At 51.4% G+C, this 17,394-nt stretch overlaps 1 protein-coding gene across 1 annotated transcript in view; it reads right to left on the reverse strand.

Annotated features, from left to right (window-relative positions):
• Positions 1-308: 308 nt before the first annotated feature.
• Positions 309-17,394, reverse strand: part of LOC111152923 (chromodomain Y like 2) — a 157,736-nt gene continuing 140,650 nt past the window's right edge. The window contains exons 4-7 of the mRNA XM_022511666.1: positions 14,576-14,748; positions 7,801-8,011; positions 3,163-3,306; positions 309-486 (exon numbers count right to left, since the gene is read on the reverse strand). Of these exons, the coding sequence (XP_022367374.1) occupies positions 328-486; positions 3,163-3,306; positions 7,801-8,011; positions 14,576-14,748 (687 nt within the window). The 3' untranslated portion in view covers positions 309-327. The remainder of the gene's footprint in view (positions 487-3,162; positions 3,307-7,800; positions 8,012-14,575; positions 14,749-17,394) is intronic.

Consider the following 17,394-nt stretch of genomic DNA (forward strand, 5'->3'; position numbering starts at 1 on the left):
GATGGTGCATTTCAGCGAGTGGGGAGAGGACAACAGCGTCTGGCAGAGGCCTGGGAAGATATAGCCCTCGATAGCTCTCTGGCCAGTGCAGGGAGGGGGATGGGGCGGGGGGGACACGGTGGGGGGGGGGGCCGAGTATGCTGCGTTTCCCATCTGTTATACAAAATCAAACCAATGCGGAGCAACCAAAGGACAGGAGGAAATGGACACAAGAGAGACACCTTGACAAACTCCTTGGCTGGCGCACACCGTGCTCAGATTTGGGAAGCACGGGGCCAGGCTGGAAGTCCGGTGCCCTTGAGCGCTGGGGCGGGTGGGCGGGGCTCTTCAGACTTCATAGATCTTGTCCTGCAGGTAGCTGAACAGGGAGTCCAGGCCCTTGGAGGAGCTCCACAGCTGCTTGAGCATGAGGCATTCTTTCTCATTCACACCTTCCAGCACAGACTTCAGGAAGCTCCGAACGAGGCATTTCGACTCTTCCAACACCTGAAGGGAAACGCATAAGCCTCGTTAGCCGGCACCAGGGACTCTGCTCCAGAAGAATGGACTTGGCCTAGGAGGCACTAGCTAACCTTCCGATGTCCAAAGCCAGAGGAGGCTGCCTGCTGTCTTCTAGAGCTTGCCAGGCCTGTGTCCCCAGCAATGCCAGGAATGGGCTCCAGGCATGCCAAGGGGTTGAGGCCTCGGTCCCCGGCATGGCGGAGTTTTGTCCTGGACCGAAGGGTGACATAAACTCAGAATCATTTTCTATGGGTGTCATGCAAAAGTTTGGGAAACAATGCTTTCACCTCCCGTGCTTCACTCTGATGACCTGCGCCACGGTGACAATGAGGCCTGCCTTAGGACGGGTGGCACCACAGAGTAAGATAACGGAGTGATGGCCGTCAGAGTAGCCAGAGGACTTACCCCACCAAGAGTGCCTCTTGTTTAGGCTTTAGCAGTAAGAGCAGCAGCAAGAACACTGGCCATCACTGCAGTCGGGAGGATGAAAACCTGCAGTAATTGCGGTGGCGACAGCAGTAATAACGCTGCGGTATCACAGCAGCAGTAACGCTGGGAACGTCAGTAATGTGGCGGGGATGATACTAGGGTATTACGGTAGCAACACAGCAACAAGAGCAGTGATATTAGGGGCATGGCAGTAATAATGTAGCCACAGTAAAAATCATCCCAGGCACGAGTAACAGCAAGGTACTGATCGCGGTGACAGCAGCAATGCTGCAGAAGTGCGAATGAGAAGCGCTCTCCCTGCGCTCTTTCCTTCCATCCTCACAGGAGTCCCACACGGAGGCGGTGTTTTTATCTGCACGCTACGGCCAAGGGCCTGAGCTCCGAGGAGGAAGGCGCCCGTGCTGCTCGGCACGTGTGGCTGACCTGGCTTGGGGTGGGTGGCGCTGCCCTGCTCTGCCGCAGATGCTGGGTGGGGGGCACTGAGGCACCTGCGCATCCTCCATCCTCCCACTGGCCTCCAGCCCCTCTGCCGACGTCAAGGCTTCGCTTCACACTCTCCCAAAGTGCTCTCAAGCGGAAAACGCAGGACAAGGGCTCCTGGGCTCCCGCAGGCCGGAACGAAGCTGAGCTCTTCCTCCTCGGCCTGGGCCGGCGGCCAAGGGGAGTGAGAACGGGCCGGCAGACCAAGGCCACCTTGTGTGGGCCACACAAGAGGTGCCCCAAAGAACACCAGCTCCCAGGTCGCAGAGTCCTTTCTCGAGCGACTCACCCCAAAGCTCCTGAATTCACCACTGTGGACAGCAGAGACCACCTTGCAGTGTTTCTTCTACAGCTCGCTCGCCTGAGCACCCGCACTGCCCAGACACCAGACTCCTCGATGGAGCTTTGAGGCCTTTCTCCTGCTTTCCTTTTCAACGTGAATGTCCCTCCCACACCCTGTGAACCTGCTTCCACCACCACAGGCCGTGGCCCGAACTCCCCAGAGTTTTCGCGCTCACGTGCCCTCAGCTTAGAACGTCTACGGGCTTCTCCGTGCGGCTGATCCTAGGCTCACCAACTGTCCCTGTTTGCCCAGGACCGGGGGAGTCCCAGACTTGGGATTCCCAGTGCTAAAAGCAGGAGAGTCCCAAGCAAAGTGGGACAAGTGGGTCACAGCAGTTAGCAGGAAGATGAAAAGACAGTCCTTGTATAGAGATTGGCAGAGCTCGTGGCTCATAATACGTGATCACCGACGACAGGCCCATCACCTCTCCATCACTATCACCATCACTGGCACGGTCAGGTTTCCTGGGGGTGGAGCTTACACACAGTAGGTGCCCAGTCCAGGCTGATGAGGCAAATTGGGAGAGACATGGCAGCTGGGGGCGGCAGGGAGGGGCAGTGGCATGGCAGCTGGGGCATGGGGGAAGAGGAGAGGCATGGCAGCCGCGACATTGCGGGTGGAGGGTTTAGCGCAGACGGAGAGAAGGAAGGGACACTCACGGGTCTGACCCCATAAATCCAGCCCAGCACGTCCCTGACTTCAAAGCACAGACAGAGACCCCCGCCCAACACCCCAACCCTATTCTCCCAAGTCACCTTTCTCATTTCCTAGACCAGCCCTGCAGCTCCAGGAGCGGCCTTTGCTCCACCTTCCGACAGGATTTCCCACACCGCACCCAGAGTGACTTTCTGAGATAAAATCGACACTTAATTAAAATCTGGCGCCTCCGCAGAGGCGTTTGTATTTATCCATGTTCCGATGTGTCTTCGGAGTCAAATGGCGACGCTCACATGTGCCACACACTCGGTGGGTAGAAATGAAATGTGAGGTCGGCGTGCCCTGGTTTCTCTCATCTCCAGGACGGTTTAACACCCTTTGTCCTCATGTGCCTTTGTTTCTCATATTCTTTGAAAACTACAAATGTTTTGTGCTTCTGTGTGTGTCTGTCTGGGACTTTCTTTTAAGGCAACACACTCTACCCCAGGGTGTAAATCTCTTCAGTGAGTTTTTCAGGCTGGCCATGACAGGAAATCTCTACGAATGCCAACTGCTCGTCCCTGGATATAAACTCTCGACCCCGAGAGGAGGCATTTACGGTCTTACACACACACCCTGCGTGACCTTTGGCAAGTCAGTTGGCAAGTCAGTTGGTCCCTCTCAGCCTCATTACCCTCACCTGTAAAATGGGTCTGTTGCAAGGACAAGCACACAAAGACACAGGAACTTACCACCGCGCTGCAGGAGGCCATCTCCTTGACCCGCAGCATGACCTCTTGGCTGAACGTGGTTGGCCAGAAGACCTGGGACACAAGTCCCCGGCTGCACGCCTCCTGGGCGGTGAGCTTCCGCCCACAGAACAGCATCTCGTTGGCCTGAAAAAAGCAAAGGCAGGGGAAGGCTGAGAGCCCAGAGTGCCTCGCATGTCTGTTAGCAAGGCCTGGGCTTGCCGTGTGTCACTGTCCTGCTTCCCTAATTTCAGCTCTCAACTGGGGGGTCAGATAAGCTTTGGGAACTACCTACAAACATCTGTGCCCAGGTGCATGTTTCTGAGCAGAGGGCCCACAGCTTTCCTCAAATTCCTTAAGGAAGCCACATACCGACTGTGGGTTCGTCTGCCCAACAGCCCTCCCCACATCCGGCAGCAGACCCACAAGACGTACACTTCAGTGCTGACACCCCAGCCATGACAACAGGTCCACAGAGGAACAGATATGTGCCCTGGGTGATGAAGCTCTCCGCGAGGCTTCCCAGCTAGAGGCGATGGCCAAGACGCACTCTCTGGCTGGCTGCATGTGGAAGTCAGGGAGTCCGTGGTCCCCCACTGCTGTGTCTCCGCTCTTTGGAGAGCTGGGTCCGTAAAGAGAGGAGGGATGGAGAACAGGTTTCCTGACTGAGCTGGGATGTGGGATCCCAGCATCTCCAAAGAAGGCTCCACTTCTGCACGGGCAAGTTATGGCCACCACTGAATTCTTTTCTTCCCGCATGAAGCCCGTTAAAAGTGTCTCCATCCCTGGCAGCCAGAAAGGTCCTCAGTACTACCACACACCAGTGCAGAGAGCCGCATCTCTGCTGGTGGCCCAGGGCTGCACATATCTCTGCCGAGGTGCGAAGGGCGAAAACATCCCCCCACCTGACCACCTCCCACCCCGACTTCTGCGGTTTCCTCCACACCCCACTCCCCAGAGAATTTCCATTTGCTTTGTACTTCACAGCTGTCATGCGTGCCCTGGGATGAGCCTGATGGATAAGGTCCTAGGCAAAGACAGACCAGTGCAGTCACCATTACAACTTACTAAGTGACTCTCCTGCTGATAATTAGGGTATAATGGTCACCACCATGGGATGGAGTCCCTATCTCCTTCAGGATAAATCCCCACCTCCTTCACGCAGCAGGCAATCCCTTCCCTGACCTGCCATCCATCTGCCTGCCCCTATGTGCTGGGCCGCTCCTGGATCGATGTGGAAACGCCAGGCTCTCTCGGCTGCTGGATCTCTGTGTCTGTTTTCCCCTTTGTTCTCGCTGTCACTGATGGGTCATGATGACCCAAAGGACAGTCTTTCATGCCAGAGTAGAGAAATTTATCAGGCTGGTAATGAGCCTACAGCGTGCATTTGGTTGGAGGTTTGAAGACAAATCTCTGTCATTATACTTATTTAGAAACACCTCTGTGTCGGGAAGGAGAAACGAAAGGAAGGGGCACAACACAAGGAGCTGAACGGGACACACTTGGCAAGAACACGTCTCCGTCAGCAACATTCTTGGAGTTTCAGAAATGATTGAAATAATAGAGAGACAGAAAGAGATAAGACTGTACACTAGACACATTTTTGCCACCACAAAGGACAGGGAGGAACGGGAGTGGCACTGACTTTGGGCAGAGCACGGTGGCCAAGATCAAAAGGGAAAGTGTTTGCTTCCTGGCCTCCCCGCCTGCCTCATTTTTCTGCCATTGGTGAGACTGTGAGCAGCCTCGAGCAGTCCCAACCCCAAGTCCTGGAATCCGAATGGCCTCCCCAATCCCAGCTGCGGGCCCTGCTGCAGAGACAAGGTGGTGCTGGTGGGTGTGAGGCTGCTGGTGGTCTCCACAGATCACATGGTTTCTCTTCCTGTTTCATGCTACCCTCAGTGACAAAGCCCACACAGAAGGGGTAGAATGGGGATTCCCATTCTTCCAGACTCACTCAGGAGGTACCCATGCTGGGAGCTTTCTCTAACCACTCCTGAATTTTATCCCAGTCCAGCAGTAGGGCTACTGGCATAGGAACCCCCCTCCCCTCATGGGAAGGCCAAGGTTTACAGGATGAGGGTAGAGAAAAGCACAGATCAGACAACCTTGCTCTGCCTTCTGCTTTGGCCTGAGACCCTATGCAAATCTCTTGCCTCTCTGAGTCTGTTTATTCATCTCTAAAGTGGGCACAAGTTGCCACCTGCGAGGATCCGATGAGATAACAAAAGAGCAGAGAAACACCACACCAGCCATGCATCATCGCCCACGGGCGGGACTGTCAAGGATGGAGCTTCCTTGTTACTCATCTTTGTACTTCCAAGCAGGTAAGGTAATGCCTGTTGCCTACTGGAATCTCACTTGGGTTTGTGGGCTCAAAGAAGGAGCGATATCTTCCAGAATTTCATCTCAACTCTCCACGCCTCAGTTTACCTGTAAAATGGAGAGCAAGAGGACCTACCCTTGCAGATGCTCAGAAAAGTGATGAGACCATCCCATGGAAAGTGCCCAGTAAAATGGCTACCAGGTAGGAGGTGATCAGTACAAGCTTAGAGAAGCTTGCTGGGATAACCCACTCAATCCTTGGTCATCAGAGTGCCCATGTGGTTTTAGTGTGTAATGCAACACAGGGGACACATTTTTCAGAACGGGTATCTCAAAGAGACATCAGGAGAGTCAAAATGATTGGGCATCCCTGTAAAGAATCTCAGAACCAGCCACACTTTAGTGAGGACTCCCTAAGTCCCGGTGCACCTGGTACCTGAGGGTTTCACCTACTGACCTCAGCCTGGGATGCAGAGAGGGAGAATCTTGGGAATCTTAAGGGCAGAAGAGGCACCGAACTCAGTCTGCTGCATCAGGAAAGCAGGTGGCGACTGTGCTGACCCCACGGGCCTTCAGGATCACCTGGGAGTTACCTTTTGGAGTTGGGGGTTGTGAATGTCAAGGCCAGAGACCAAATAGGAAACGGAACAAGAAGGGCTGGGTCATTAAAACACACTTGAGTTGTGCCAAAGAGCCCAAATTCAAACCACAAGACCCATCTAAGGCTTTGTAAGAAACAAACATAAATTACTGGAGGGCCAAGGAGAAGTCCGGAATGGTGAGGATGGAGGAAAGAGCTTCCAGGAGCATCTGTCACAGCAGAGCGAGCAAACAGTGTTAGAGCTAAGCACGGGCCCACCGGGTTCAGCAAACAGGAGGTCACAGCTGTCCCTCGCAATGGAATGTGACAGGTTTCTTCTTCAATACTACAGCAGCGACACCTACACGTGGGTGCTGGAACTCTCTAGAACTGGTCTGCAGGAGGCACCTTTAGAGGGACAGGCTGTTACAGTAAGATGCAAATTGATTTCAGGCAATACTGTCTTTCAGAGACCCCCAATTTCAGACTCACTCCTCGGATGTAGGTCCTACTTTATGACCTACTGGTTAAGAGCACAGACTCCAAAACCAGATAATCTGTGTTCTGATCCCATGACTGCCACTCCCACTGTATGACCCTGGACAACTCACCCTCTCTGAGCCTCAGTCTCCAATCTGTCAAGTGGGGATAACAACTGTCCTACCTTCCTGGGTTGTAGGAGGACGCCCTGAGTTAACGGCTCTCAGGCACTGGCCATCGTGTGTGCTTTCTAGGTGGCCCCTGACCACTCGCCTCTGGCTGCTGGTCCAGAATCTGACTCCAGCCTACAGTGGGCTCCACCATTTGCTCAAATGCCACTCTGACGGCTCACTGACACAGGACACAGCAAGTTCCTTAACTTCTCCAGTTTAGCTTGCCATCTGTGTCATGGAGACCATAACACAGGTTCTCTAGGTGGGACTGCCTATGATTACCAAAGCCCTTCCTGCTTCTGGGACACTCAGCAAGACTACACTTCCCAGCCTCCCTTGCAGGTGGGTGTGGCCACACCACTGAATCTTGGCCAATGAAATGGGAGTGGGGGTGAAGATGCCCCTTGCAGGCCTGGCCCAGGAAAACCTCCAGGCTCTCTTCATGCCCACTTGCTGGAAGCAAAGGCAGGTCTACCAGATGGAAGATGCCTGGGCCGCCCGCCCCCGACCCCAGGCAGTGTGGACAGCTACTACATCTATACTGGACTGCGGCAAGAATGAGAAAGAAACTTTTGCTGTTTGGACCCTAGGATTGCGGGATTGTTTGCTATAGCAGACGGGTCCTCCTAGTATCAGGTTGTTGTGAAGAATAAATGACGTAACGAAGGCAAAGTTTGCTTAAGTAAATGACCCGAACTTAGTTTAGTTAGCTTAAACTATTATGTGCTTTAACTAGTTAAGTGCTTAATTAAGTAAACTAACTGAATTATGTTAACTTAGGGGAACAAAGTACACGTTTGATAGTGAACATCCCATCATGCTCTCGACCCTTGGCCACACCTGCCACGGGCATCTGGTACCCCTGGTTGAAGGCTCTAAGATTAGCCTGACCTCATCCCAGGTCCCCTGGGAAGGGCAGAGGAAGTAGAGACACTCAGCAGCTTCCACAGGGCGGGTGCACCCCTGGGCTCCCTATTCATATGAAGGGCCATATCCCAAATCCAGGACAGAGAATGGGTCATGTTGGGACCCAAAGCCACTTCTCCCAGAGAGGGATCTTGCCTGAGGAACGAAGGGGCTTACCAGTGCGACGCCCAGGATCTGGGGGAAGGTGTATGAGGAGCAGCCAGCAGGCGTGAGGCGGATGGTGGCATAGGGGGTCTGAAACCAGGCCTTCTCACTGGCCCACACGATGTCGCAGAGGGGCAAGATGGAGGCACCCAGGCCCAGCGCAGGCCCATTGATCGCAACAACGATAGGCTTCTTAAACTGGATAAAGGCCTTCACAAAGTCCCTGGGAGAAAAGAGAAGACCCTCTTTAACAGGTGGGCAGGCCTGCTGAGACCTATTTGACACCCTTTAATCTGCCGAGGCTGACATAAGTTTCCCTGGGCTGTGGAGTACCCTCAGGTCATTGGAGGTAAGTGGGTACCAGGCAAGTGCCTCCTTCTCCTGAACACTGAACCAATGAGCTGCAGCCACAGGCATGGCACACGCGGTGGTCAGTGGCACATTTTCTGAAAGAGATCTGTGGGGTGACCACATCATGTCCCACTTTGTCCAGATGGGCCCAGGTCATGCCCACTTCCCACTACTGCACCCAGTTACCACTCTCTGGATACCAACAAATGGTAAATATCCTAAGGAAGACAACCTGAACATCAAGGTTCAGAGCCAGAAGGAGAACCAAAAGGAAGGCGTTACAAGGAGGCATATTTGGACACAAGGAGAGAAAGAATGTTCTAACAGCACTGGCTGAAGGTGGAATGGCTGATGTTGGGAGGTGCGAACGCCTCGTTATGGGAGGTATTCTAATTTCAGCCGGATGGCCACTTTGGGTGATGTTGTAGAGGAAACTCAAGCTTCAGGTGACGGGCACAGGTGATATTTAACCTTTCTTTTAATCCTAGGATTCTTTGATGCTGAATCTCCCAAAGGGTCGCCAGACTTATCAAAGATGGTTCTAGAACACTGACAGGGATCCACATGTTGTGGTGGCTTCGGCCAAAACTGGGGAAGGACACGGACCTCCCTTGGAGGTGTGAGGCATCTGGGATCAGGGCTCTGGGATTAGGAGACATTTTATCCCCCTTCCCTTCCTCATCGAACAAAATTCCCATGTGCATCTGTACCCATTAACCAGAGCCAACTCTACTTTCTTTGCCCTGGCATGCTTTTCACTTCTCCCATAGCTGCTATCTAAGATCCATAAAATGTTAATACTCATCTGGACATGGAGGAAAGATCCAAGATGTCTAGTAAAGCCCACATTCTTCATTATTCTTGGATGGAAGATTGGGAACTACCAAGAACTCACAAGAATAAAATCCATACTCCCAGCTGTGACCTTGGTCTGCTGCTTCTTATGTCCCCAGGCTCATCTCTTGACTCCCTTAAGCCTGCTCACAATGCACGAGCTGCACAGGCCTTCTGAGAGTTCTTAGAAAACACCACTATTACAATTAGCAATTATCCTAAGTATTTCCTTGCTTACTTGTTTTTGGATTTTCCTCCCTCTTCAGCTCCTTGCAGAAACACTCAGGTCTGCCTTGTGTGTGGCTTGGTGCCCATGCCTACTGGAGCTCACCCTGAGTAAGTAAGTGCTGGTTAAAGGAGTCTTCCAGAATGAGAGTGAAGACTGCAGACGTGTAACACGGATTCACTTGCCACTCACCACTTTCCCTTCCCTCCTCTTCCTGAGTCTGCTGCTGGAGCACAGTTTCCCGCCTCCCTCACAGTTGGCTGTCGGCCAAGTAACTGAGCGCTGACCAATGGAATGTGAGTGGAAACCTATGCTCACTTCCAGGCCTGAGCAGGAATCCTCCCACCATGCAGCCTGCAAACCCTTTCACCTTGAGGGGCATGGCCATCTCGGAGGGCCTGTGCTGAGCCACAAGATGGAGGGAGTCTGGGTTCTTGAGTCAAACTTGGAGGACAGCCATGGGCTAATCAGTAGCAACCATTTTAGGTTCCCAAACATACGAAATAAATTTCTATCACAACTGAGCCATTTCGTGTACTCAGGGGTCATTCGTTACAGCAGCTGGTACTTCACTAATACAAATGTCCCGCTGATTTATCCCTTCTCAGCTGTTGCCATTCCCCCGCAAGCCTTACGAAAAAGTGTGGGCATCACGGTGATACGCTGGGATCAGATTCCATTGGGAGAAGCCTGGGGTGGGGGGTGTCTCATGACCTGCACGTTGTCATGTGAGTATGCACCCTTCCCCAGGCGTGAGGCAGCCTATCTCCTGACTCCTAGGTGGTGGTTTGTGAGTGAAAGGCAGAGCTCTCTCAGCACTGCTGGCCCCGTCACAGCTGACCCCCAAAAAGACACTGCTGGACTCTGGCACCACGAACCTCTGATTCCCGGTTTTCCAGGGGCCCATTTCCTGGCCTGACTTCCTAACTTCATGGCCTCAGTAATGGGCCTTAATATGTACTTTTTACCACCAAATGCAATTTGGAGCCCGTACCGCACATCGTGCTTCTTGGCAGGGTCCTTGGAACCACATGGTCTGAGTGACGTGGGGCCAACACTCCACCTCTAAACCCCTTCATACAATTTGGGGATGTTGCATCTCCGAGCTGGAAAGGACTTCAGGGGTGGTCAAGCCAAATCTTCCACTCAGTGCAGGACTCCCAGCATTTGAGTCCACACCATCCTCCAGCCATTGTGGAATACTTCCAGTAAAGACAGTCCTTCCTGTCAGGACAGGACGCCCCCCTGCTGTGGACCTCATGAGGACCTCTCTGACACTCCCACTCTGTGCCAATCTCCACACAGCAGGCTTCCAGGAATTCACCTCTGCCCATACAACATTATGGGAGCATACAGTTCCAGAGCCCAGAACCTTCCCTCTGTGGTCTCCAACCTGAGCACTGTGCAGAGCAATCACACATCCCGAGGAGGGCTAAGGAGATCAAGTGTGCCCAGCTCCACCCCTGCACCCCAACACCATCCTGTTTTGGTCCAAGCTGCCTTGTGGGCTCATGTCCTGGATATGAAAATGCAATGCACAGACCACTCTCCCCATCCTCTTCCTCTCACTCAAGCAGAAGATCTCTATCACAAGAGCCCAGTGGACACAGAAGCAAACAGGATATTGCATTACAGACACTGCCGCTCAGATATCTGATCCTGACTGGGGTGGTGGGACAGTGGGGGGCAGAGGGCTTGCCATCAAAGTCCATCGATCATGCTGACTCTGGTCCCCGCAGCTTCCTCTACATAGCCCGAGCCCTGTGCTCTCTGCCTGCCTGAGTGTTGGGCAGCTCTGATGTGACAGAAGGAGCACGAACTCTGGAGCCAAGGCTCCACTCTGTCCCTAACTAGTAGTGAGATCTTGGACAAGTTACTCACTCTCTGGAATCCCATTTTCCTCCCTGTCAAATGGGAAAGCCAATGATTTGTCCTCATGGGGCCATATGGGAATTCAAGGAGACAGTGCTTGGCACGCAGCAGCCCTCAGTCATGACTGCTTGTATTATTATAGTCGGTGCACCCGCTGGGGAGGGCAAACGCTGCTCCCACTCCATTCTCAGTTGTTGGCGATCCACCCTCCAGGCCCAGAGGGGCATTATGAAGCAATAATCTGCATACAGGGATGTCCGGATTCCACCTGGAGCCACAAGCTACCTATTTCCTCTACCCAGAGCGCCGGGGTACAGCTCTCCCACCGCTGAAGTCCACTGCCGAGTCAGCCAGTACGAGACCTCTGAGCTCCAGATACACACGCTGGTGGTCATCCTGGGGCCATCAGAGGGGTGCTCCTGAAGCCCACTCCACAGTCAGAGCAGGCTTAGCTAGAACCTGTGGCTGGACGTAAGAGAACTGGCAATGAAAATAATTCCTTACACCTGTCCCAAGTCCTGACTGTGTGCTGGGTCTGACCAAGTTTTTCAGACGGGTTATCTGGTTAATCTTCCTCACCAGACCATCCCATCACCTGTGAGTTCAGGGGAGGGCAGCCTCTCTTGCAGGATGGGGCTGACAGCTTTGTTTGGGTCCTGGACAGAAGCCTGTGCTGAATGAATTATCTGAGCTCTTCTCACATCTGCTAGTTCATTCAACAAACATCTGCAGAGCGAACACGGTGTACTGGGTCACGTGTGTGCTTGTTTTCTCGAGGAAACGATGCAGATGGGGAGGGAGCGGTGCTGGGGGTGCTACGGCAGGCCCTGCAGCGTGCCCCGAGCCTGGAGGTCAGCCCAGCCGAGAGCACGCATGTCCCCAGGGAACCGCAAGGGCTGTCTGTAGGTTATAAGGTTCTGTGGCCAAAGTATGTTTCAGCCATGCTAGACTTTGAACAAAGTTCTTTCACAAGACACTTCTCAGGCTGCAAATATGTTCCTATGCCTGGAAAATCTGCAGAAGCAGGGACGGAACTTGCAGCGTGGCCCAAAGTAATTTAGGGACAGCGCCCTTCACTCAGGATGCTTCTCTGGAAATCTGCAGAACATTCTCTGGAAAATGCTTCTCTGCCACCTTGTGTCCCAAACTCTGGAGTGTGGCCACCGGGGGAAGCACTCCCAATCTGGTGAAGTTGGAGCCTCCCCTAGGACTTGGCGATGATGGGCATGGCGCATTTTCTGACCCCGTGGGCACTCTTCGCTAGAGGGGCATGCTGTATGCGCCCCCATCCGGCCTGTGAGGCTGCTCATCCATCTTTGTTCCTTCTAGCATGGGAGAACTCCTGAGGGAACTTCAAGAGCAAAGACGAGCTGGCAGCACCCCCACACTCCCTGATTCGGAGATTTCCGGGTTTTAGAAAAGTGACCTGTGGATTCTTTGAGTTGTTGGGACTGTGAACTGCTGGTCTAGGGGGCACCCCCCCGTTCCCTCCCCCGATGTTGTTGCAGGCTCATGAATTAGAAACTTCCACTCCCTTTGAACACTGGAAAGAATTCCCTTTGCTGCCACCCCCTCTATTCTACTTAAGAGAAACTCGCCTTTCTATGAGATAGCAAATGTCTCAAATCCCACTGGCTGTGTTTCTCAAGACGTTAGCTAATGCATTCAGCATCTCCTCAAATCTGGGGCTTCTGGAAATCCAGCTAATGCCTCCGCTGAAATCCGTTAACCATATGACGGCTATGGCTAAGGCTTTCCTTAGGCCAGAGAGATGGGCGCCCCATCTCTGATGGTCCCCCAAATGAAGGAAGCTTACTGGGGACCCTGTTGCTCCCCCTTCCCCCGCCTGTGATGAGGCAGCTGTTAAAAGGCACAGCTGAGTCCAAACAGAGGATAAACCACTGTGGACGTGGCCAGGTATGTCTGTGGCCAGGAAGCTTGGGAGCAGCACGCAGCCACGATACCTTTTCTAGCAACAGTGCTCAGCCTTTTTGTGTCTCTGTGGGGTAAGAATTCTGCAATGGGAAGCACACCCGTGCTTTGGAGCCTACTTCCCCGGATACTTCACCCTGAAGAGGGGACTTGGAACTCCACCTGTTAGAACAACCTCACGTCATCTCTTGGAGACTGCATCCCGTGGAAGGCTCCCACGGCCACATGACAATCAGCATCCACGTGACACTGCCAGGCACAGTGAGACAGGAGGCCCAGAAAAGCCCTCACATGAGGAGTGAGGCTCCATGACACCACACGGAGAAGTGTTCCTTTCCGAGAGACCAGGTGGCATTACCACACTGGGACTCTTGTTGGAGCTTGGAGCTAGGTGCAGCAGCAAGCCTGAGCCCTTCCCAGGTGGAGGCTGAGTGACAGCCCTTGCTGGAAATAACACGCACTTGCTTTTCATAAATATATACAATGGAAGAATATTACTCAGCCCTCAGAAAGGATGCATACCCACCATTTGCATCGACATGGACGGGACTGGAGGAGATTATGCTGAGTGAAATAAGTCAAGCAGAGAAAGACAATTATCATATGGTTTCACTTATTTGCAGAACATAAGGAATAGCATAGAGGACATTAGGAGAAAGAAGGGAAAACTGAAGGGGGGATATCACAGGGGAGATGAACCATGAGAGACTATGGACTCCAGGAGACAAACTGAGGGTTTTAGAGGAGAGGGGAGTGGAGAGGAGGAATGGGTGAGCCCAGTAATGGGTATTAAGGAGGGCATGGATTGCACGGAGCACTGGGTGTCATATACAAGCAATGAATCATGGAACACTACATCAAAGACTAATGATGGACTGTATGGTGACTAACATAACATAAGAAAAAATAAAAAATTAATTAACAAATTGATTAAAATAAATTTAAAAAGATAAAATAAATCTGTAAATACTGGGGAAATAACTACCCTTCAGGGTCCCAAAAGAGATACCGATTGTGGGGATCAGATGTCAGCCCCAGGATCCTAACTTCTGTCCCAAAGGCAGCAAGAGAGGGGGAAGCACTCCCTACCCTGCTGGGTCTGCAAATGCACAGATACCCAGGGTAACCCTCCATCCTCTTCCCAGTGTGGAGCCATGTCAGCCTCAAGACACAGGAACACCCAAAAAATCAACAGTTGTACCATCGGGCAGAGGGCAGAGGGCAGGAGTAGCATGGATAACAGCTGGGTGTTACCAGATACTGGGCTTAATACAAAGAAATAAAATCTCTTTTTGATCAAGAGAATAAAGTGGGATCTAACCTAGAGGACAAAGGCACCCTAGTTTTGGCAGAAAAATACAGGATGCCCAATTAAAATCCCAATTCCAGATAAAAAACAAATAATTTTTTAGTATAAGTATATCCCAAATATTGCATGGGATAGACTTATGTTTAAAAAATTTTTCTTTCTTGTTTGAAATTCAAATTTAACTGAGCAGGCTGTATTTTTATGTGCTACATTTCTCAAGAAGGAAGCAGGTCCCAAAGTGTCCAAACATGAGCAGAGCTTACCTGATGGCTTCTGAAATCCGGGTACTCTCCTTTCTCCGGTCACTGGACAACCGGCCAATTAGGTAGGAGTAATCTAGGCCACTGCAGAATACACTGCCCACTGCACTGAGAAGCAGAAGTTTGCTGTCATCTGTGGCCGCGTTGCACAGTGCTCGCCGGACTTCCTTCATGATCTGCGGGCAGAGATGGATTGGCAGGGATGTTAACTATCTACCTATAGGCCAGAGGCTTTCAGACCTCGAGCCTGCATCTTCTCTTCCTCTGCAGGAAGACCCTCCTGAATTCAAGCCACATCTAGACTAAGCAAAGAAACACCAAAACCAGAGCTCCCCTGCAGCATCCCCAAAGCAGGCAGAGTGCTAAGAAGGTGGCAGTGAGGTCACTGGCCTCAGACTTGGGAAGCGTGGCCTGGAGCCATGTAATCCTGGGTAAATCTCTGCAAATCTTCTTCCAGAATTTGCATGTTTAGCCCTTTCCAAGTTGTGGGGAAAAAAATTCCTGCGCACAGCCCAGGTGAGGTATGTTAGCCTTCTCTAGAAGGCCAGGTTCAATTATACTCTTGCTCGTCCTTAATTCAACTAAGACTTTTGCATGGCTTGTGGGTAGCATATGGGAAGGGGGCTTTGGCATCAGAACTCCTAAAATTTTCCAGGTGCCAAGGAAGACAACCATCAGACACGGATTCTGTACCCAGCTCAACTATCATCCAAAAGCAAGGGTAAAAGGTAGGAGTTTTCAGCAAAAGAATCTTTACCACTCTTAGACCCTTGTTGAGAGAATTTAAAAAGGATACGCTTCAGAAAGAAGAAAACTATATTCAGAAAGAAAAACGGGACATGCACGGAGTAACAGCCAACAAAGAAACATGGCGACTGTGCTGACAAATCAATATAAGAATGGCTATAAAATCATCAGACTGATAATGACCGACTGAGGCTGAAGGTTTGCACAAGTGTAGAACTGGGGTCCAGGTGGTAATAGCGCGTCAGATGAGAGAAGGAATGACGACCACATGCCGAGGTTCTAGGTCTGGGCGTGGTGAAGAGGTGACAGGATGACGTTTAGGCTTCACTCTGTGTACAGAACTTAAGGATAGCTTCTTAAATGCACATGGATTACAATGAAGGGGGAGGGGATTAAAACAAAGAAAGCTCAATCACTCGGTCTAACAGAAGTGAGGGGAGGAGGGAAAAATAAGTGAATAAGAGCAGAAACAGCACGGTAAGAGAAAATAAGGCATGCGCTTGCCTGTGTGGAGCTGAGAGTCCAACTGGGGAGACAATAAGTGAACAGGCTTTTAAGGGATCGTTATTAATTTTTCAATAGGCACTATCATAGGGTACAATGGGAAACTATTATGGGAGCCGTGCTTTTAAAATTATACTTTTTAAAGAACCCGTTTATTAAGCACTTGGAGGTGCCAGGGATTGCAGCAGGAAACTTCCATGTATTTTACTCCAAACAAAAATCCCATATAAGAGGGAATGTGGTATCCCAATCTCGCAGGTAATAGAAGGGAGACTCAGGGGAGTGGCATGGAGCTGCCTGAGGTCAGCAGCAAGAGGCAGAGCCATGATATGCATCTCACCCCCAAATCCCTTCTCTTTCTACCACGCTGTATTGTAGGATGGCTTAAATAAATGGGTGAATTTTAGTGGGGGAAAAAACCAGGGCTGGATGTCATTTTGAATGGAGAATCTTCCAGCCTGTGCTCTGTGAGCATGGCAGAGGCACCTTCCATTCTACCAGGACATAAGCCACAGATTCATTTTGAACAACAAAAGAACCAAGAGGCCACTAGCGTGTGGGTCCTTTAATCCATCTGCCTCCAGAAATAGACACACTCTGAACAATCCACGACTCTATTTCTCTGAGAGGCAAATAAAAGAAAAGCACGCTGTTAAGACATGAGCTGCCGTTCCACACGTGACGCAGAGAGTGGCCTCTCTCTCTCTGAGGTCACACTGACTTGTCAATTAGTAAAGACAAAATCAAACAAAACACCCAGCTCCTTTATGAATTAAATGGAAAGTAAATCTGCATTTCATTCATGTGAGGAAAGTATAAACTATATATTTATATATTTTTTAATGTAAAGAAAGTCGTGTCTAGTTAGTATAGCTTTCCTTTGCTTTTCTCGTGTCGATGATCCAATTTGGACTCCTGGCTGAGGTTCTGCCTCCTTGAAGGGCTCCAAATTGCATTATGTACTTGGTTGTTTAAAGTAAAACGTTCTAAAATGATTCCTCTCTTGCTTTCTTAAACTCCTCAGCCGCACCCACGGAACCACCTCTCCATGGTCACGTGCCGGGCTGTAACAGACCGGTGCCCTCAGAGGCTCCTGGGGAATGCCTCTGTAACAAATGGTCCAAGACTGCTATGCATTCTGAAGCCCTAAATATGGTCTTGAGATTTACTGCCCTTGCCAGACACGTGCTAGCTGCCACTTGCTCCAGATGTCAGCAACTGCTAGAGAAAGCACGCTCTCCCCCAACCCCCACCCAGCCCCACTACTTCTATCTTCTGATCTGCCATGGGTTGGAACCAGCGAGACCAAATTCATTAGAAGTGGGTTGAAAGGGAGAGTAGACCAGAGTCCCTCTCTCTATTGCATCTCTACTTGCTGAAATCAGCAACCCAGGGCCCATCTCACCTGTGACTACCTTCCCGAATGCTTTCCCAAGTATCTCTGACTAAATGCCAACTCTTGCCTCTCCCAATACCCCATGTGTCCCTGCTACGACACTTGTGACAAGCCCCCTTGTAGAATGTGAGCGTTCTTGCCTCACCCTACCTCCTGCTTGACAACGATCCCCTCC

Source organism: Enhydra lutris, unplaced genomic scaffold (genome assembly GCF_002288905.1).
Source record: "Enhydra lutris kenyoni isolate GAN:26980312 unplaced genomic scaffold, ASM228890v2 scaffoldscaffold30, whole genome shotgun sequence".
NCBI classification, from domain to species: Eukaryota; Metazoa; Chordata; class Mammalia; order Carnivora; family Mustelidae; genus Enhydra; species Enhydra lutris.